This window comes from Ruditapes philippinarum, unplaced genomic scaffold (genome assembly GCF_026571515.1).
Source record: "Ruditapes philippinarum isolate M1 unplaced genomic scaffold, ASM2657151v2 ctg3028_1_1_1_1, whole genome shotgun sequence".
Classification (NCBI taxonomy): Eukaryota; Metazoa; Mollusca; class Bivalvia; order Venerida; family Veneridae; genus Ruditapes; species Ruditapes philippinarum.
In genome coordinates, this window is record NW_026859431.1 from 50,767 (window position 1) to 68,231 (window position 17,465).

A 17,465-nucleotide genomic window follows, 5' to 3' on the forward strand; every position below is an offset into this window, starting at 1 on the left:
TATGGATATTTTAGCATCAACCACGTGGTCGTGCGATTTGCCGCTATATATTTATGTTTCATACATTATGTTACGTACATTGGCCGACAATTTCTTATTTTATAAAAAAAAGGCTAAATAAAAGGTAGACGATATTCATAAAAGATGTACGGTATTTGTACGATACATGAATTACGGGTAGTATGGACCAGTATGGACCGGTAATTCACGCATATATGGAACTACCGATTTCCCTCATTGATGCCTCAACAGGGGGCGGAGCGTTATCGATAATTGACAGGTTACGCGAATAGCAGATAAAAATGCGACAGGTACCGTTTTAAAACGTTTAAAAACACATTTTTTGGACTAACTACTTCCAAAATTAAATCACGAATGTGTTCAGAAAAGGTTGATAAATCTACGAAGCAAAAAATCTCATTTTAGGTATTTTCAGTGATAATTGACTCCGTTGTCACCTTAAGCCTAAATTTTACATACAGTTTATTAAGGAAATAAACTTAAAAAGACGGGATTTTTAGTTCATTCATTCATTCATTCATTCATCGAGTATATGATCCAGAAGAGTCTGAACAGGTCGTACTTTATAATGTACAAAAAATTGTTTTACCTGAATTTCATCATGATTCTTTTACTCGATATGTCAATGGCTTTGTTTTGGACGGGTAAGAGCCCCATGAGCCTAATATAATCAATTTTATACACGGTTGTGTAGGTATTGGTCCTTGGTAGCTCATTAAATATGAATCGCTAAAAATTATTTCAAGTACAGTCATTTCAAAAACTTCATTGGAGTCCCTTTGTTACAGTAACTTTATAAAATTAAGTTTTATTACCCTTAAATCAGATTGAGATAGCATTGCGTGGTGTGAAAAACACAAATGACCCCTTTTGGGATATATCACAATAAAATAAAGGATATATTATGCCAAAATTTGATATTTGCAATACTGATTATTTTTATACAGTTTCGTTTTAAATGTTAAAAAAGGTCTTTTGACTACACACAGAGAGGATATATTATGTTTTAAATACTACGCAATAGGTAAATATTGTATGAATAAAATGTAGTGTCATAAAAAGATCAGGCAGTTTATTTTGGAAAAGACCCAGTTTTCCAAACATATTTTGTGCTTTCTTTTATTCAAATTGGACATATTTACTATTAACAAATTCCTACATTTTAATAAATTTCTGCAACAAAATTATTTACATAAAGATTAGCAAAGAATATCATTAATGGGTAAAAATATAAAAAAATATTATTTTGATTGGATGATTACCTAAAATTTCATTGGCCGCACCAGAATCATCATGTAATAAAGTTGGGCGGGGTTCGGCTATTGCAGTTATAATTTTCAATTACCAATGAATAAAGGAATTACCATTCGGCTAATAAATTGATTGGATTGCAATATAAATCAATGACAGATCTGATTGGACCCCAATGTATGTTGACACCCCAAAAACTTGTGAAAAACATTATCATCACATGCTATAAATTACGTAACATATTACGCAACAGAAGATCAGATCGATCAATTAAGTTTTATTACCCTTAAATCAGATTGAGATAGCATTGCATGGTGTGAAAAACACAAATGACCCCTCTTTGGATATATCACAAAAAAATAAAATGTGGTTTATTAAGCCTAAATTTTACATACAGTTTATTAAGGAAATAAACTTAAAAAGACGGGATTTTTAGTTCATTCATTCATTCATTCATTCATTCATTCATTCATTCATTCATTCATTCATTCATTCATTCATTCATTCATTCATTCATTCATTCATTCATTCATTCATTCATTCATTCATTCATTCATTCATTCATTCATTCATTCATTCATTCATTCATTCATTCATTCATTCATTCATTCATTCATTCATTCATTCATTCATTCATTCAATTCATTCATTCATTCATTCATTCATCCAGTCATTCATTCATTCATTTATGCATTCATTCATTCATTTATTCATTCATTCATTCATTCATTCATTTACTCATTTCATTCATTCATTCATTCATTCATTCATTCATTCATTCATTCATTCATTCATTCATTCATTCATTCATTCATTCATTCACTCACTCACTCACTCACTCACTCATTCATTCATTCATTCATTCATTTATCCATCCTTTCATTCATTCATCCTTTCCACTATTCCTTCATTCGTTCATTCATTCATTCATTCATTCATTCATTCATTCATTCATTCATTCATTCATTCATTCATTCATTCATTCATTCATTCATTCATTCATTCATTCATTCATTCATTCATTCATTCATTCATTCATTCATTCATTCATTCATTCATTCATTCATTCATTCATTCATTCATTCATTCATTCATTCATTCATTCATTCCCCGTCTTTTTAGAGCTAATTTCCTTCGTAAATTGTATGTTAAATTAATGGCTAAATGATCCACATTTAATTTTTAGTGCTATATCCAAAGAGGGGTCATTTGTGTTTTTCACACCATGCAATGCTATCTCAATCTGATTTAAGGGTAATAAAACTTAATTGATCGATCTGCACTCCTGTTGCGTAATATGTTACCTAATTTATTACCCGTGATGATAATGTTTTTCACAAGTTTTTGGGGTGTGAACATGCATTGGGGGCCAATCAGATCTGTCATTGATTCATATTGCAATCCAATCAATTTATTAGCAGAATGATATTTTTTTTTCATTGGTAATTTAAAATAAGAACTGCAATAGACAAACCCCGCCCAATTTTATTGCTTAATTATGTTACGGTCAAAGAAATTTTAGGCAATCATCCAATCAAAATCATATGTTTTCATATGTTTATTCATTTAAGATAATCTTTATGTAAAAAAAATTTTGTTACAGAAATTTATTAACTTCTTATTGAAACTGCCAAATGGTGTTTAATATTATTTTCCTACAACATACTCAAGAGGTTATTCATGTGTGTATTTCAAACTAATATGAAAATCAGAAATAGATTGAAAATGTTTTGACACATTTAGATGGTGAAATTCAACATTATGAAAAAATAAATAACAACATTTTATTTTTTTTTGCATATAAATGTTATAACAACATTATCGCCATTAAGTATATATAATGCAAAAATATATAACTATATACTTGCCAATTACATGTAATGTGATGAGATATTTTAACGATTGGCACTAATTTTCGTACAATTTGACATATTTTATGTGAAATATTGGCATAACGCAGCTTTTAAAAAAATATTACAATTATAATAATATAAGAGGCAAAATATCAGCGAATTTCATTTGAAATTCCAAATTGTATTCAGCAAATCAAGGTAGGGTGATTTCTTTGAAGAGCTGCCGTATATGTGGCAGGATTTTAAAATGTATGATATAATTTTTACACAATAGACTAACGTGCATTTTGTAACTATAATCTTATTGAAATCGACGTGATTTGACAAATTTTGCTAACAAAAGTTCGACGTAAATTTTCATAATTGGAAACATCTAAATAGGGGAAGAATTGTAAGGGAAGAATTTTATATATACACGAGCTCTGAACTTTTAAATAAATATTTCGAAAATATAAGAAAATAATTAAAGGTAATATTCTATAAGTTTAAGTAACGAATTACAAACCCTGTTGAATTGAAGCATGATTATGTTTGTTTAACATAACAACAAATATTAAGTGAATGGCAGGATGTTTTGCATTGGCGTTTATTACCGATATTTTAATCAACAATGGTTCGCGACTAATATCCTAACCCATAAAATAAAACTCAATCTGTAAGATTTACAACACTCATTCATTTGGCGTGCGTGTTCATACACTTTAGATAGACTTTAACATATTAAAATTTATTTAAATGTAAAATACGACAACAGATATTTGATGTATAACCCGGATAAATTTACACATAGGTGAAACCGACATGTAGGGCAACACAGGTGATATAGGTATTGCCTAAAAAAAACTTCCAAAATTACATTTTAGGCATTACGAACAAATGTTAATAGTTTTAATATGTTAAAGTCAAGATTTGATCCTCTATCTAAAGTGTGTGAATACGCATGCCAAATAAATATAAGTGGTGTGTCATTGTTGATTAAAATATCGGTAATTAACACCATTGTATCCACTAAATGCTATTAAACAATCAAACGCTTCATTTTAACAGCGTTTGTAATTCGATACATATTACTTATAGCACATTGCGTTTAATTATTTTCTTTTTTATCAAATATTTATTTTAAAGTTCACAGCTCGTGTACATAGAAAATTCTTCCCCTATCCAGATATATTCAATTATGAAAGTTAACGTGTGAATTTGTCAAATCGCATCGGTTTTCATTAAGATTAGTCTCAGAATGCACGTTTGTCTATTGTGTAAAAATGATAATCCTGCCACATGTACGACAGCTCTTAGACGAAATCACCCTACATTTATTTGATGAATACAATTTTGGAATTTCAGTTGAAAATCGCCATTTTTATGCCTCTTCTATCATAACTCTATTTTTTGTAAAAAATAAAATGTAAAAAAATGCATAATGGCAAATGTTTTAACATTAATATATGAAATTGTAAAACAAGACAAGAAATTAAATGCATGTATTTTAATATGTAAAAAAATCTCTAGAGAATGTTGTAAGAAAATAATATTTAACACAATGTGCCATTTGTGTTTTTAAAAAATTTACCGACTATCCGGATTTTGTTCAGACCAATTCATAAAATTAACCAATTATGTCTTCGTCTGTTCGTATAGGCAGTGCCTCCTTCAACAGACGGAATTCGAGATAACCTTGTTTGTTCGTGTCAAGATGACTTTGTCTGTTCTGAAATACTGAAAAGGCGTAAAATGAAACAAACAAACAAACAAAAACTTAATTAATATTTCCTGTACAAAGTGTGATCAACAAACATGTGTTTTATGCCACAAAAATCATTATATACATGTATTTGATACGTATAATTATCTTATACAGTTACATCATGCTAGTTATAAATATTACATGTATGCATGACATCTGTATATCCGTTTACAGTACTGAATATAACTGACACACATCAATAAAAAGTTCCGATTTGTAGAAAGAGGGAAATACAACTATGTTCAAATAAATAATCGGCCTTAAATAAGAATAACGACATATTCTGTGAATTACGCATGTCATTAATTATCAATTTAAGAAATATAAGGTAATTAAAAAAGTTCGTTTTCAATCTTTTAAATAATTCGGTAAAACTGGCAATGAAAATATTAACTTATTTTTATTATGTTTATATAAATCAACATTTATTGAAAAATTTCGTAAATTTGCGTAATAAAAGTGTTTAATATGGTGTTTCCATGGATGGAGTTAAAGTTACACAATTTTGATGATAATGGAAACTTTTTTTACCTCATTATTCATGATTTATTTTGTAAAGTCACCAAATGTTAATAAACATTAAGTCTGTGCGAGAAACTGTTGTTTATTGACGACATAAAAATTGAGTTAATCGGGTGTCGAAGAGGCTCGAATCTCAATTAATCTCACCGAAATAACAGACAAGAGCATTTTAAATTGCATTTCCATCTATAATGCCCTTTATCACCCCTCTTTTAAAAAATGTGGTCGCATTACAGGTTGCGATTTCAAAAGAGCGGCTCGTTTGTTTACAGGATGTCTGTTGGTAGGCATGCAGATTTCTTGATAAGACTTAATCTATACGATGATTATGGTAATTAATTGATATACATTCGGTAATTTATGGATTTCGGATCAAACAGACCTGATGATGGCATACTACGGAAATTAATAGAATTTATCCTTTATTATTAAGTGCAATAAACGGGATTTAACTTGTCAAATATGAGCTATTTCTTTAATATATTTTTTATTGATAAACATAATTTTTATGCCCCCGCCATGTAATGGCCGGGGCATATAGTGTTACCCTGTTCCGTCATTCCGTCCTTCCATCCTTCCGTCATTCTGTCATTCCGTCATAATCAGTTTCCGTTCATTATCTTAAGAACGGTTGCACACATTCAACTCAAATTTGACATATGGATATGTCATGAGAAAATACAGGTCAAGTTCGAATTTGGTCATGGTTCGATGATTTTTGGCAGAGTTATGCCCCTTTTACTTTGAAAATAATATGAAATTTCAGTTTCCATTCCTTATCTCCCCAACAGTACAACACATTCAACTCAAACTTGACATATGGATATGTCGTGAGAAAATACAGGTCAAGTTCGAATTTGGTCATGGTTCAATGATTTTTAGCAGAGTTATGCCCCTTTTACTTTGAAAATAATATGAAATTTCAGTTTCCATTCCTTATCTCCGCAACAGTACAACATATTCAACTCAAACTTGACATATGGATATGTCATGAGAAAATACAGGTCAAGTTCAAATTTGGTCATGGTTCAATGATTTTTAGCAGAGTTATGCCCCTTTTACTTTGAAAATAATATGAAATTTTTAGTTTCCGTTCATTATCTCCCCAAAGGTACAACACATTCAACTCAAACTTGACATATGGATGCGTCAAAGGAATGCGCAGGTCAAGTTCAAATTGGGTCATGGTTCGATGATTTTTGGCAGAGTTATGCCCCTTTCACTGTGAAAGTAATATGAAATTTTCAGTTTCTGTTTATTATCTCCCCAATGGTACAACACTTTCAACTCAAATTTGACATATGGATATGTTTTTGGAATGCCCAGGCCAAGTTGGAATTTGGTCATGGTTCAATGATTTTTGGCAGAGTAATGCCCCTTTCACTTTGAAAATAATATGAAATTTACAGTTTCTGTTCATTATCTACCCAACAGTGTTACATTTTCAACTTAAATTTGACATATGGATATGTCAAAGGAATGGGCAGGTCAAGTTTGAATTTGGTCATGTTTGATGATTTTTTGGCAGAGTTATGTCCCTTTCACTTTGAAAATAATATAGGTACATCTTAGGAATAAGCAGTTTAAGTTTGAATTTGGTCGTGGTTCAATGATTTTAGACAAACTTATCTTTCCTGAATGTTGGAAAAACTTTGAACTTTCAGTTTTAGCACTCATACTTTTAGCCATAATTTTGGCTACAAATATGCAATATGCTATTTTTAAAAGGTTAAGACTGAATAATTTCAGTGCCTTGAACATTGTATGAAAATGGTTTGTGTTAACATTGAAAAGTTTTAAGGGCTTTGAACTTAAAATGAAAAAAATAATTAATGCACCATCTGAAATTTTGGCTGTATGCAGGGGCATCCGTGGCATGATGACACATTTCTAGTTTTTAAACTGAATTTCGTTGTGAATGAAATTTTACAAAATTATCTTTGCTATTTCATGTTTATCAACTTACAAAATAGAATAATAAAGTATTGTTTTTATACAATAGTATGAAATACGACGAAAAAGGCATCATTTAAGACTTAATCAGAAAATAGCATTGTAATCTTATATAGATTAGTTTGGTCACTGTCTTAATTTACTGACGATTTTGCACGAAAATCACGAGCCCCCACCCATATGTTAGGAAAACCTAATATCAAAAAATCATTACAAACACACATTTCATTATCGTTAAAGCATTAAATTCAAATTATGCATATGTTTAATATATGTTTAATTAATATGTCTACATGTGTCGTAGATCAGCTTTAACGGGTTCATATCAAATGTGGAACATTTTTAATACATGTTTGAGTTGATAAATGTTATGCTGGAGCGGAGTTTCAAAATATACTTTCAAAGTAAAATCTGATATCGAGTATTATTTTGGAATTAAAAAACAACAACAACAACAAAAGACGAAACAGACAGTCTTATTTTCTTATAATAATGTTAACCTTCTCAAAAATGGTTTAATCTTGGCTGTAGCAAATTCTTATATCATCTGTATCGCTAAAAGCTGTACCGCAGTCTAGCTAGGAAAGTAAATAACAATAAGCTTTTTCTCCGTTCAATCCACTTTACATATACATTTTCTGTATCTTGTGTAGTTTTGTAACTTGATAAATATGTTTAAACCAACGCCTACAACGCCTACCAAAAAGTAGGCATAACCTGCCGTCAAGGCAGGCACTGCCTGTCGTCTTGAAGCCTGTCTGTCTGTCTGTCTGTCCGTCACAAAACTTGTCCGGACTACTCCTCATTAACTACTGGTGCAATTTCATCCAAACTTTACAGGAATGATCAGTACCAAGTCTAGTTGTGCATATTGTCAGCATTTTCCGGTTCAATGATTTTTGTCAGAGTTATGGCCCTTTAATAATTTTTAATTTTAAAGTTTGTCCGGACTACTTCTCTTATACCACTAATGCAATTTCAATGAAACTTTACAGGATTGATCTGTAGCTCAAGTCCTTGTGCATATTGCACGGGTTTTCAGGTTGAATGATTTTTGGCCGAGTTATGGCCCTTTGATAAAAAGGTTTCTTTTTCTGTGTGTTGCCAGATACACAAAAGCTTGTCCGGACTACTCCTCATAAACTACTGGTGCAATTTCATCCAAACTTTACAGGAATGATCAGTACCAAGTCTAGTTGTGCATATTGTCAGCATTTTCCGGTTCAATGATTTTTGTTTGAGTTATGGCCCTTTAATAATTTTTATTTTTAAAGTTTGTCCGGACTACTTCTCTTGTATACCACTCATGTAATTTCAATGAAACTTTACAGGATTGATCTGTAGCTCAAGTCCTTGCGCATATTGCACGGGTTTTCTGGTTGAATGATTTTTGGCCGAGTTATGGCCCTTTGATAGAAAGGTGTTTTTTGCGACGGACGCGCCCTCAGGCGCGTTCAGAGCTATGTCATCTACACATGGAATTTCGACGTCTACAATCAAAAAAAGTGTCCAGAACCGAATAACATCTAACAAATAGTGCACGATTTAATCAAATAAAGCACACCCATTATGTCAAAATATGCGAAAAGCGTTTATGTTCCAGTTTGATTGCAAAGACCGTTAGTTATCTGACTTATAAGATAAACAAATGAATATCATATAAACGAGAAAATATTGTAATAATTGCACTACTTTGACCTAATTTGTCCAATCCGATTTACAGCCAAACACGGTTTTATGAATGAAAGTAATAAGCAGAAAAAGTAGACGACAAGTTATATAGAAAATAGTAAAAGTACATTTTAATATAGAGCAAAAATGTAAGTAAAAACATTAGGAAGTAACTTTTATGTGAAAAATATGTGCCAAAATATCTTTTGTGGTGACTGAAATAATTTTCTAAATAACGATTCCTCCTCCTAGAAGCACTATTTTTATCAATGAGATTGTACAGACACGTCACTCCTCAGACATTTTAACTTTGGCCATTTTGCAGACACTTAACCCTCAGACAGTTCACTCATCTTTTTAAGAAATTTGATTGAGACACATTTTCAATTTTTATTTTTTTCTGTTGAACGATAATTAATGTTAGAAACGATAAAAATATTCAATATTGAAGTATCTTGAGGGGTGGGTGTGGCTTGAATTGTCCGGGGGATTAAGTGTCTTTTTCCCATTAATCTGACCTAGTTTATCGACGATCAGATCAAGCATCAAACTGCAGTATTTTCATGTAAAATGTGTTTAGATATTAATTTCCTTCATTTGCAAAAAATGTGTAAATTATACGATTACGCATGTGTTAAAGCAACTAAAAGTAGTGTATACTGTGTAGAAGTACGTACTACGGTAAATGTTACGACCGAGTTATATCCCTTTACTTTCGGAAAACCTAGCTAAACACCGGATTCCGGCACGTTACGGATTTAGCTGCGGGAAATTTACACTAATCGATGAACATAACACAATAACATGATATTTCTATTTTTCTATCATTACTTTACCGTTTAAGGTGAAAATAATTGATGTGTTTGAAAATTATCAATATTTCTTTTATATCTATTGCAAATTTTTCAAAAAATATATTGTTTATAATGAAAATCAATAAAATTAAAACAGTCGTAGTAGTGGCATCTTCCATTATAAATAGAGTTATTTCTAGGTTTTCGAATAAGTGAATATATTAATGTAAACAGTAGAGATTGGCGAAAAATATAAATTCTGAAAAAAAAAACATGAAAGAGAACAATTATCCAGGCAGTAAGACAAAACAGTCGTTGTACATTTTCCTGAGATTTGGTTTCAAAGACAGTTCTTTTTTCACGGGTGGCACACTTCTTTATAACATGCATAAACCATTTATTCAGCGAACTATTATTTATTAACTATAGAAATACGACCCATACAAATTATTAAAACATTGAAATCGAAAATTGTTTATTTTTTATTATTTTAAATCGTAGACTGACATTAAAAAGAAACTTTATTAGCGAAAGAAAAGAATCGACACAAGTATGTTTTCTCCAGCATCATGAAATAAGTCATACTGGACCTCAATCTAATATATTCTAGACAAATACGATACGTACAAGTTTGTAACCAAGATATTAAAGTACGGTTCAGCTATAAGACTAAGATGTGTCTCAAATTGAACATTTTTATGGAAAGTTAAAATTGAACTGACCATTTATTTGTGATATTTTTCCATATTAAATAGACTTATGTGATAATATCAGGCACGGGTACACGGCAGGGAACTGAAGGGCTGGAGCCCCCTTCCCAGACACCCTGGCCTGAATTGTTTACCTATAAAAAGACAAAGCGCATTGAGAGTAAAATATGATATTAATCTAAGTCCTTTTTATTTGAACCTGGACCCCAGCTGAGTTTCCTGTCCATTTTACAATTAGTCGAGACTAAATACTATGGCTAAGACTAAATACATACATGCAGACACTTATTAGTTCTCTTGGTCAGTGTAGATGCAGTTTAAGCGCCTTGATAGAGAAACTTATTCATAGTACATCTAAATACATTTACTTTTGAACTATAAATAGCCCCCTATTGAATATTGAATGTGATGATGATTTTTTCGTATATATACGTGTTCAGCAACATTTTTTAATACTGAAGCGCAAGTGATGTAAATTTAAATTATTTTAATCATAAAGCACGCTTTTTATGGTTAATGTAAAGCATATCTTACCCTCTGGAAAATTCATTAAAAATCATAGCTTTCCCATACATGTAGAAGTTTTTTTCTCCCAGTTTTGCAGAAAAATCATTTTTGTGAAAAATATGTAGACACTTCAGTTTCAAAATGTGCAAATAAAATGCACCAAAAGCCATAAGGTATCATATGAATTTCATTTTTTTTCCTGGGAGAACCGCCAGACCCTCCCTCATCAAAAGGGGGAGTTTGGTCATTTCAAACATACCCCCCCCCTACGAATTCTTATGGCCCGGCCCTGTAATAACAGAGTAAGTCTATTCGAATGATATTCTCTCCCTTCACAAATCTTGACCTATTTCATACTCTGCATAATATGTGTGCACTGTTATAAATGCCCTGACTCTTGAGGAAAATATTACTTCCTTATTAATTTTCTGTGTTACCAAACACGGAACAAATAAAATTTAAAATATTGCAAGGTCTCATGTCACTTGTATATGAAAAAAAAGACTGGAGCCTGATGGAAACATTAGCTCAACTGTCCTTCTATCCTTCTCATCTTGGTGTCATGAGTGTCCGCGTTGGCATACCACTTTGGTTACAGGTTTTGGGGCAACGTTCAGCTTATAAAGCATAGAACTTCATAAACAATTAAACTATTTACTTGTAACTTCACAAATATTTTTGAGATCGTCCGTAATAAAATTTGCAAAGCCAATAACTCTAGCATAGTTTTTTGACAGAACAAATTAAAAATTTTGAAACAAATTAATCTTGCTTATTTCTTTCTATTTTATTGTATAATTATGTTTTCAGGATTATAAATGAAGGTTACTCTCTGAACCCCATGAATCTAACATTTTAACAGAGTAATAGTCATTTTTTAGGTTAAAAAAATCTTAATTTAAAATTTTGCAAGAAAATCAATCTTTAGGACAACAAATATATACTTGTGGTATTCATTTAAACATATAACATCAGTTTTCAAAAGAAAACAGAAGATATTCATATGAAACCTTTACATGTCTTTAGTCATAATTGGAAGCTTCTATCCAAGCTCCATAAAACTCAGGCATAGAATTTTGCTGCCCTTTGTAAATAATAAAAAAAAACTTAGTCCTTTTTTGACAGCATTTATGCAATTCCCTTTTCATGTCTGTCGCACCCAGTGCTTTCAGCACTTTGATTTTCTGTGTGTTGCCAGATACGCAAAAGCTTGTCCGGACTACTCCTCATAAACTACTGGTGCAATTTTATCCAAACTTTACAGGAATGATCAGTACCAAGTCTAGTTGTGCACTGTCCGTCTGTCTGTCCGTCTGTCTGTCACAAAATTTGTCCCAACATGAAATTGGCCATCATGAGGCGACACATGTGATTACTGATCGCTCTTGTGTTCAAATAAGGGCCCTGGGGTCAAAATTGTCCCTGCCCTGGGATAATTTATTTTCCTAATATGTATATAGTAAAAACTTAAAAAATCTTCTTTTAAAAAGCCCAAATAGCTAGAGCTAAGATATAAATCATGAAACATCTTCTAGTGGGTGTCTACTAAGTTTGTTCAAATAAAAGCCCTGTAGTCAAAATTGGCCCCGCCCCAGGGGGTCATTTTTTTCCTTTATGTATTAAGTAAAAACTTAAAAAATCTTCTTTTAAAAAACCCTTAGTGCTAGAGCTAAGATATTTGCCATGAAACATCTTCTAATTGTTGTCTACCATTTTTGTTCAAATAAGGGCCCTGGGGTTGAAATTGGCCCCGCTCCTGGGATCATTGATTTTCCTTATATGTATATAGTAAAACTTAAAAATTTTTTTTATAAAAAAACCAAAGAGCTCGAGTTTAGATATTCAGCATGAACTATCTTCTAGTGATTGACTAATAAAAGCTCTGGGGACAAAATTGGCCCAGCCCAGTGGGGGAGGTAGGGGGGCATTGTTTTTTTCCCCTATATATGTATAGTAAAAACTTAAAAAAATTCTTACAGCTAGAGCTTATATATTAGTCTCCTACCGGTTAAACCGGAGGGGACTTTAGGTTTACCCTCTGTCCGTCAGTCCGTCCTTCCACAAAACTGGATCCCGAGATAACGCAAAAAGTACTGAAAATATTTTTATGAAACTTGATATATGGATAAATGGCAGTAAGGAGATTATGCACATCTTTTTCTTTTTTTCCTATGTTGAAAATTCTGGTTGCTATGGCAACAAATAGACTGAAAAGGCAAATTTTACACATAAACTGGATTCAGTGATAACTCAAAAAGTACTGAAAATATTTTTATGAAACTTGAAATATGGGTAGATGACAGTCTGGAAATTATGCATATCTTTTTCTTTTCTTCCTATGTTGAAAATTCTGGTTGCTATGGCAACAAATAGAATGATTTTCAAGATTTCTGATTTGAATTTTTACGCTTTTTCACTATTAGTTCTTTATTTCTTAAGGTGTTTACTTCAAACTTTATATATAAGTTTCTGGTCATCAACCACATCATATGTGACAAGGTTTACAACTCTAGCACAAAAATTATCAGAATTACCTCCCTTGAACTTAGAATTTTTATGAAAAAAATGCCTTTTTTAAATAACTTCTTTATTTCTTAATTTATCTACTTCAAACTTCATATATATGTTTCTTATTATCACTCAACATTTGTGAGAAGGTTAAATACTCTAGCAAGACTATTTCTAGAATTATGTCCCCCTTGAACTTGATTTTTTTCGAGAAATTGGTATTATTTATTCCAAATTCCTCATCTTTATAGGATTTACATCATTATAATATGACAAGGTTTATAAATCTAGATCCATATTTCCAGAATTATCTCCTCCTTAAACTCCTCCTGAGATCACTTTTAAAGATTTGTTCCAACAAATTTACTTAAAATAGAGAAAAGTTGAAAAATTAGTTATACTTATTCATCCTGATAAAATTGGACTATTATCTGTTGTATAAACATAATTTTTTTTTCAGAAGCAGCAATATCACCTGTGGATAAAACATATACGGCTACTGTTGGTACTGACTTGACAATTCCATGGAGTTTTGATAATGAAGCAGACATGAGTTCAGTTTTTTGGTCCCATAAAACCACGGCTACACCTACAACAGTCATGTCTAAAACTGGAACTAATGCTGCTGTAGTTTTCAATAACTTTAATATTGAACATGTTAGTAATGGAGAAATCAAATTGACATCGGTAACAATGGATAATGCAGGCATATATTACTGTGAAGTGTCTTATTCATTACTTTCAGGACACGCAACAGTAACTGGAACAGCTACAATCTCTATTGAAGGTAAGGAAATGAAATAATTGATGTTGTTGAAATAAACAGTTACACTGGGAGACACTTATGCAACACATGAAACATTTCTGCATCCGGAAATATTGTTTCACTCCAGCTTTGGTACTGCCAGACTCCTTTAATCTTCCTATATTGTCATGGTAATGTTCGCAAGACTTGGTAACCAATAATTGGGCTCTATGATAATGTTTTCACAAACAATGAAATGATCACAATTTGAACAATGTTCTGTAATACATCAGGGCTCTAACAACTGGGCAATTTGGGCGACTTAGTCGCCTAAAGTTTCTGAACTTCGCCGAGTTTGAACATCAAAGCGAAATTGACTTCGCCGCGCTTTTTTATTTTCCGCATGTACATATCACACAGGGCATGCAATAAATTTAATCCTCGCCTCCAGGGGTAATTCAAACTGAACTGGTGACACACAGTAACTGTTACTGCCGATTATTTACTGCAATTAGCAATTTAAGTGTCATGATATGCAGATTTATATAACATAGCAATTTTTTTAGCATAATTTTATGACACCTGCCACTCCTATTTTTAGCTCACCTGTCACAAAGTGACAGGGTGAGCTTTTGTGATCGCTTTTCGTCCGGCGTCCGTCCGTCCGTCGTCCGTCCGTCGTCCGTCCGTCGTCCGTCCGTAAACTTTTGCTTTAAATGACATCTCCTCATAAACCACTGAGCCAATTTCATCCAAACTTCACAGGAATGTTCCTTTGGTGGTCACCTTTAAAAATTGTTCAAAAAATTTAATTCCATGCAGAACTCTGGTTGCCATGGCAACCGAAAGAAAAATCTTTAAATATCTTCTTTTAAACAACCCTAAGAGCTAGAGCTTAGATATTTGGCATGAAACATCTTCTAGTGAGTGTCAACCAAGTTTGTTCAAATAAAATCCCTGGGGTCAAAATTGGCCCCGCACCAGGGGGTCATTGATTTTCCCTATATGCATATAGTAAAAACTTAAAAAATCTTCTTTTAAAGAACCCAAAGAGCTAGAGCTAAGATATTTGGCATGAAATATCTTCTAGTGAGTGTCTACCAAGTTTGTTCAAATAAAAGCCCTGGGGTCAATATTGGCCCCGCCCCGGGGGGTCATTGCTTTTCCCTATATGCATATAGTAAAAACTTAAAATATCTTCTTTTAAAGAACCATAAGAGCTAGAGCTTAGATATTAAGCATGAAACATCTTCTAGTGAATGTCTACCAAGTTTGTTCAAATAAAAGCCCTGGGGTCAAAATTGGCCCCGCCCCAGGGGGTCATTGATTTTCCCTATATGCATATAGTAAAAACTTAAAAAATCTTCTTTTAAGGAACCCAAAGAGCTAGAGCTAAGATATTAAGCATGAAACATCTTCTAGTGAGTGTCTACCAAGTTTGTTCAAATTAAAGCCCTGTGGTCAAAATTGGCCCCGCCCCGGGGGTCATTGATTTTCCCTATATGCATATAGTAAAAACTTAAAAAATCTTCTTTTAAAGAACCATAAGAGCTAGAGCTTAGATATTTGGCATGAAACATCTTCTAGTGAATGTCTACTAAGTTTGTTCAAATAAAAGCCCTGGGGTCAAAATTGACCCCGCCCCAGGGGGTCATAGATTTTCCCTATATGCATATAGTAAAAACTTAAAATATCTTCTTTTAAAGAACCCAAAGAGCTAGAGCTAAGATATTTAGCATGAAACATCTTCTAATGAGTGTCTACCAAGTTTGTTCAAATAAAAGCCCTGGGGGTCAAAATTGGCCCCGCCCCAGGGGGTCATTGATTTTCTCTATATGCATATAGTAAAAACTTAAAAAATCTTCTTTTAAAGAACCCAAAGAGCTAGAGCTAAGATATTAAGCATGAAACATCTTCTAGTGAGTGTCTACCAAGTTTGTTCAAATTAAAGCCCTGTGGTCAAAATTGGCCCCACCCCGGGGGGTCATTGATTTTCCCTATATGCATATAGTAAAAACTTAAAAAATCTTCTTTTAAAGAACCATAAGAGCTAGAGCTTAGATATTTGGCATGAAACATCTTCTAGTGAATGTCTACCAAGTTTGCCAATTTTGACCCCAGGGCTTTTATTTGAACAAACTTTATGGACACTCATTAGAAGATGTTTCATGCTAAATATCTTAGCTCTAGCTCTTTGGGTTCTTTAAAAGAAGATTTTTTTAAGTTTTTACTATATGCATATAGGGAAAATCTATGACCCCCTGGTGCGGGGTCAATTTTGACCCCAGGGCTTTTATTCGAACCAGACACATATAACTCAGATTTATGGCCCTTGATTAGTTATGCAGTATGCATACATCTTATTGGCATTTCCAGATATTACTATTTAACACAGAGTTATGGCTCTGTTATTGCCCTGAATATTTATCAAGTTCAAAGAATATTACTGTTTATGCCATGATAAATATATAAATAAAGCCTTATGTCTTCAGTTGTTGTGTTAGTAATAACCAGTACTTGGTGGGGGATATAAATTCAACGAATTTGCTTGTTGTAACTGATTTACCATCATTGTAATGGTTAAATATTGCAGCATTGCCGCTAACAACAATAACAAACCTACTTCTTTGCACATTCAATCAGGCACGTGTATATACATGTACGAATGTCAACGTAATGGTGGTAGTTCCATGTTACTTGAATTCCGTTTCTCTCGAAGTAAAATGCCTAGTCCCTTGGATTTCGAGTTACCGAGAGTCAAACTGTATATATATATATATATACATATATATACATATACATAGATATACATAGATATATATATATATATATATATATATATATATATATATATATATATATATATATATAATGAGAGAATATATACAAACATACCACCACATCGATATGCCAGTCCAATTACGGCACAGCGCCTAGCAGAACAGTCATGAAAGCATAGCCACTGCTCATCCACCATCACAAAAAATGATGGTTTCAGAGCAGCTTTATATACAGTCACAAACTGCACTACACATTGAAACAGGCTCAGCATTCGCATATGTAGAGTTTGTTCTCTGTTAAAACGTCTCACAAATCAACGATGACATTTTTATTGTCTTCTTCACTGATTGGGACCAGAGAACTATACAGTCTAACTTGCCCATGCAAACACGTGTATTAAGCAAC

At 32.4% G+C, this 17,465-nt stretch overlaps 1 protein-coding gene across 1 annotated transcript in view; it reads left to right on the forward strand.

The window, feature by feature from the left end:
* Window positions 1-13,994: 13,994 nt before the first annotated feature.
* Window positions 13,995-17,465, forward strand: part of LOC132756491 (soluble scavenger receptor cysteine-rich domain-containing protein SSC5D-like) — a gene marked incomplete at its 5' end in the record, with an annotated part of 37,610 nt that continues 34,139 nt past the window's right edge. Inside the window, one exon of the mRNA XM_060747572.1 lies at window positions 13,995-14,321. Within this exon, the coding sequence (XP_060603555.1) occupies window positions 13,995-14,321 (327 nt within the window). The remainder of the gene's footprint in view (window positions 14,322-17,465) is intronic.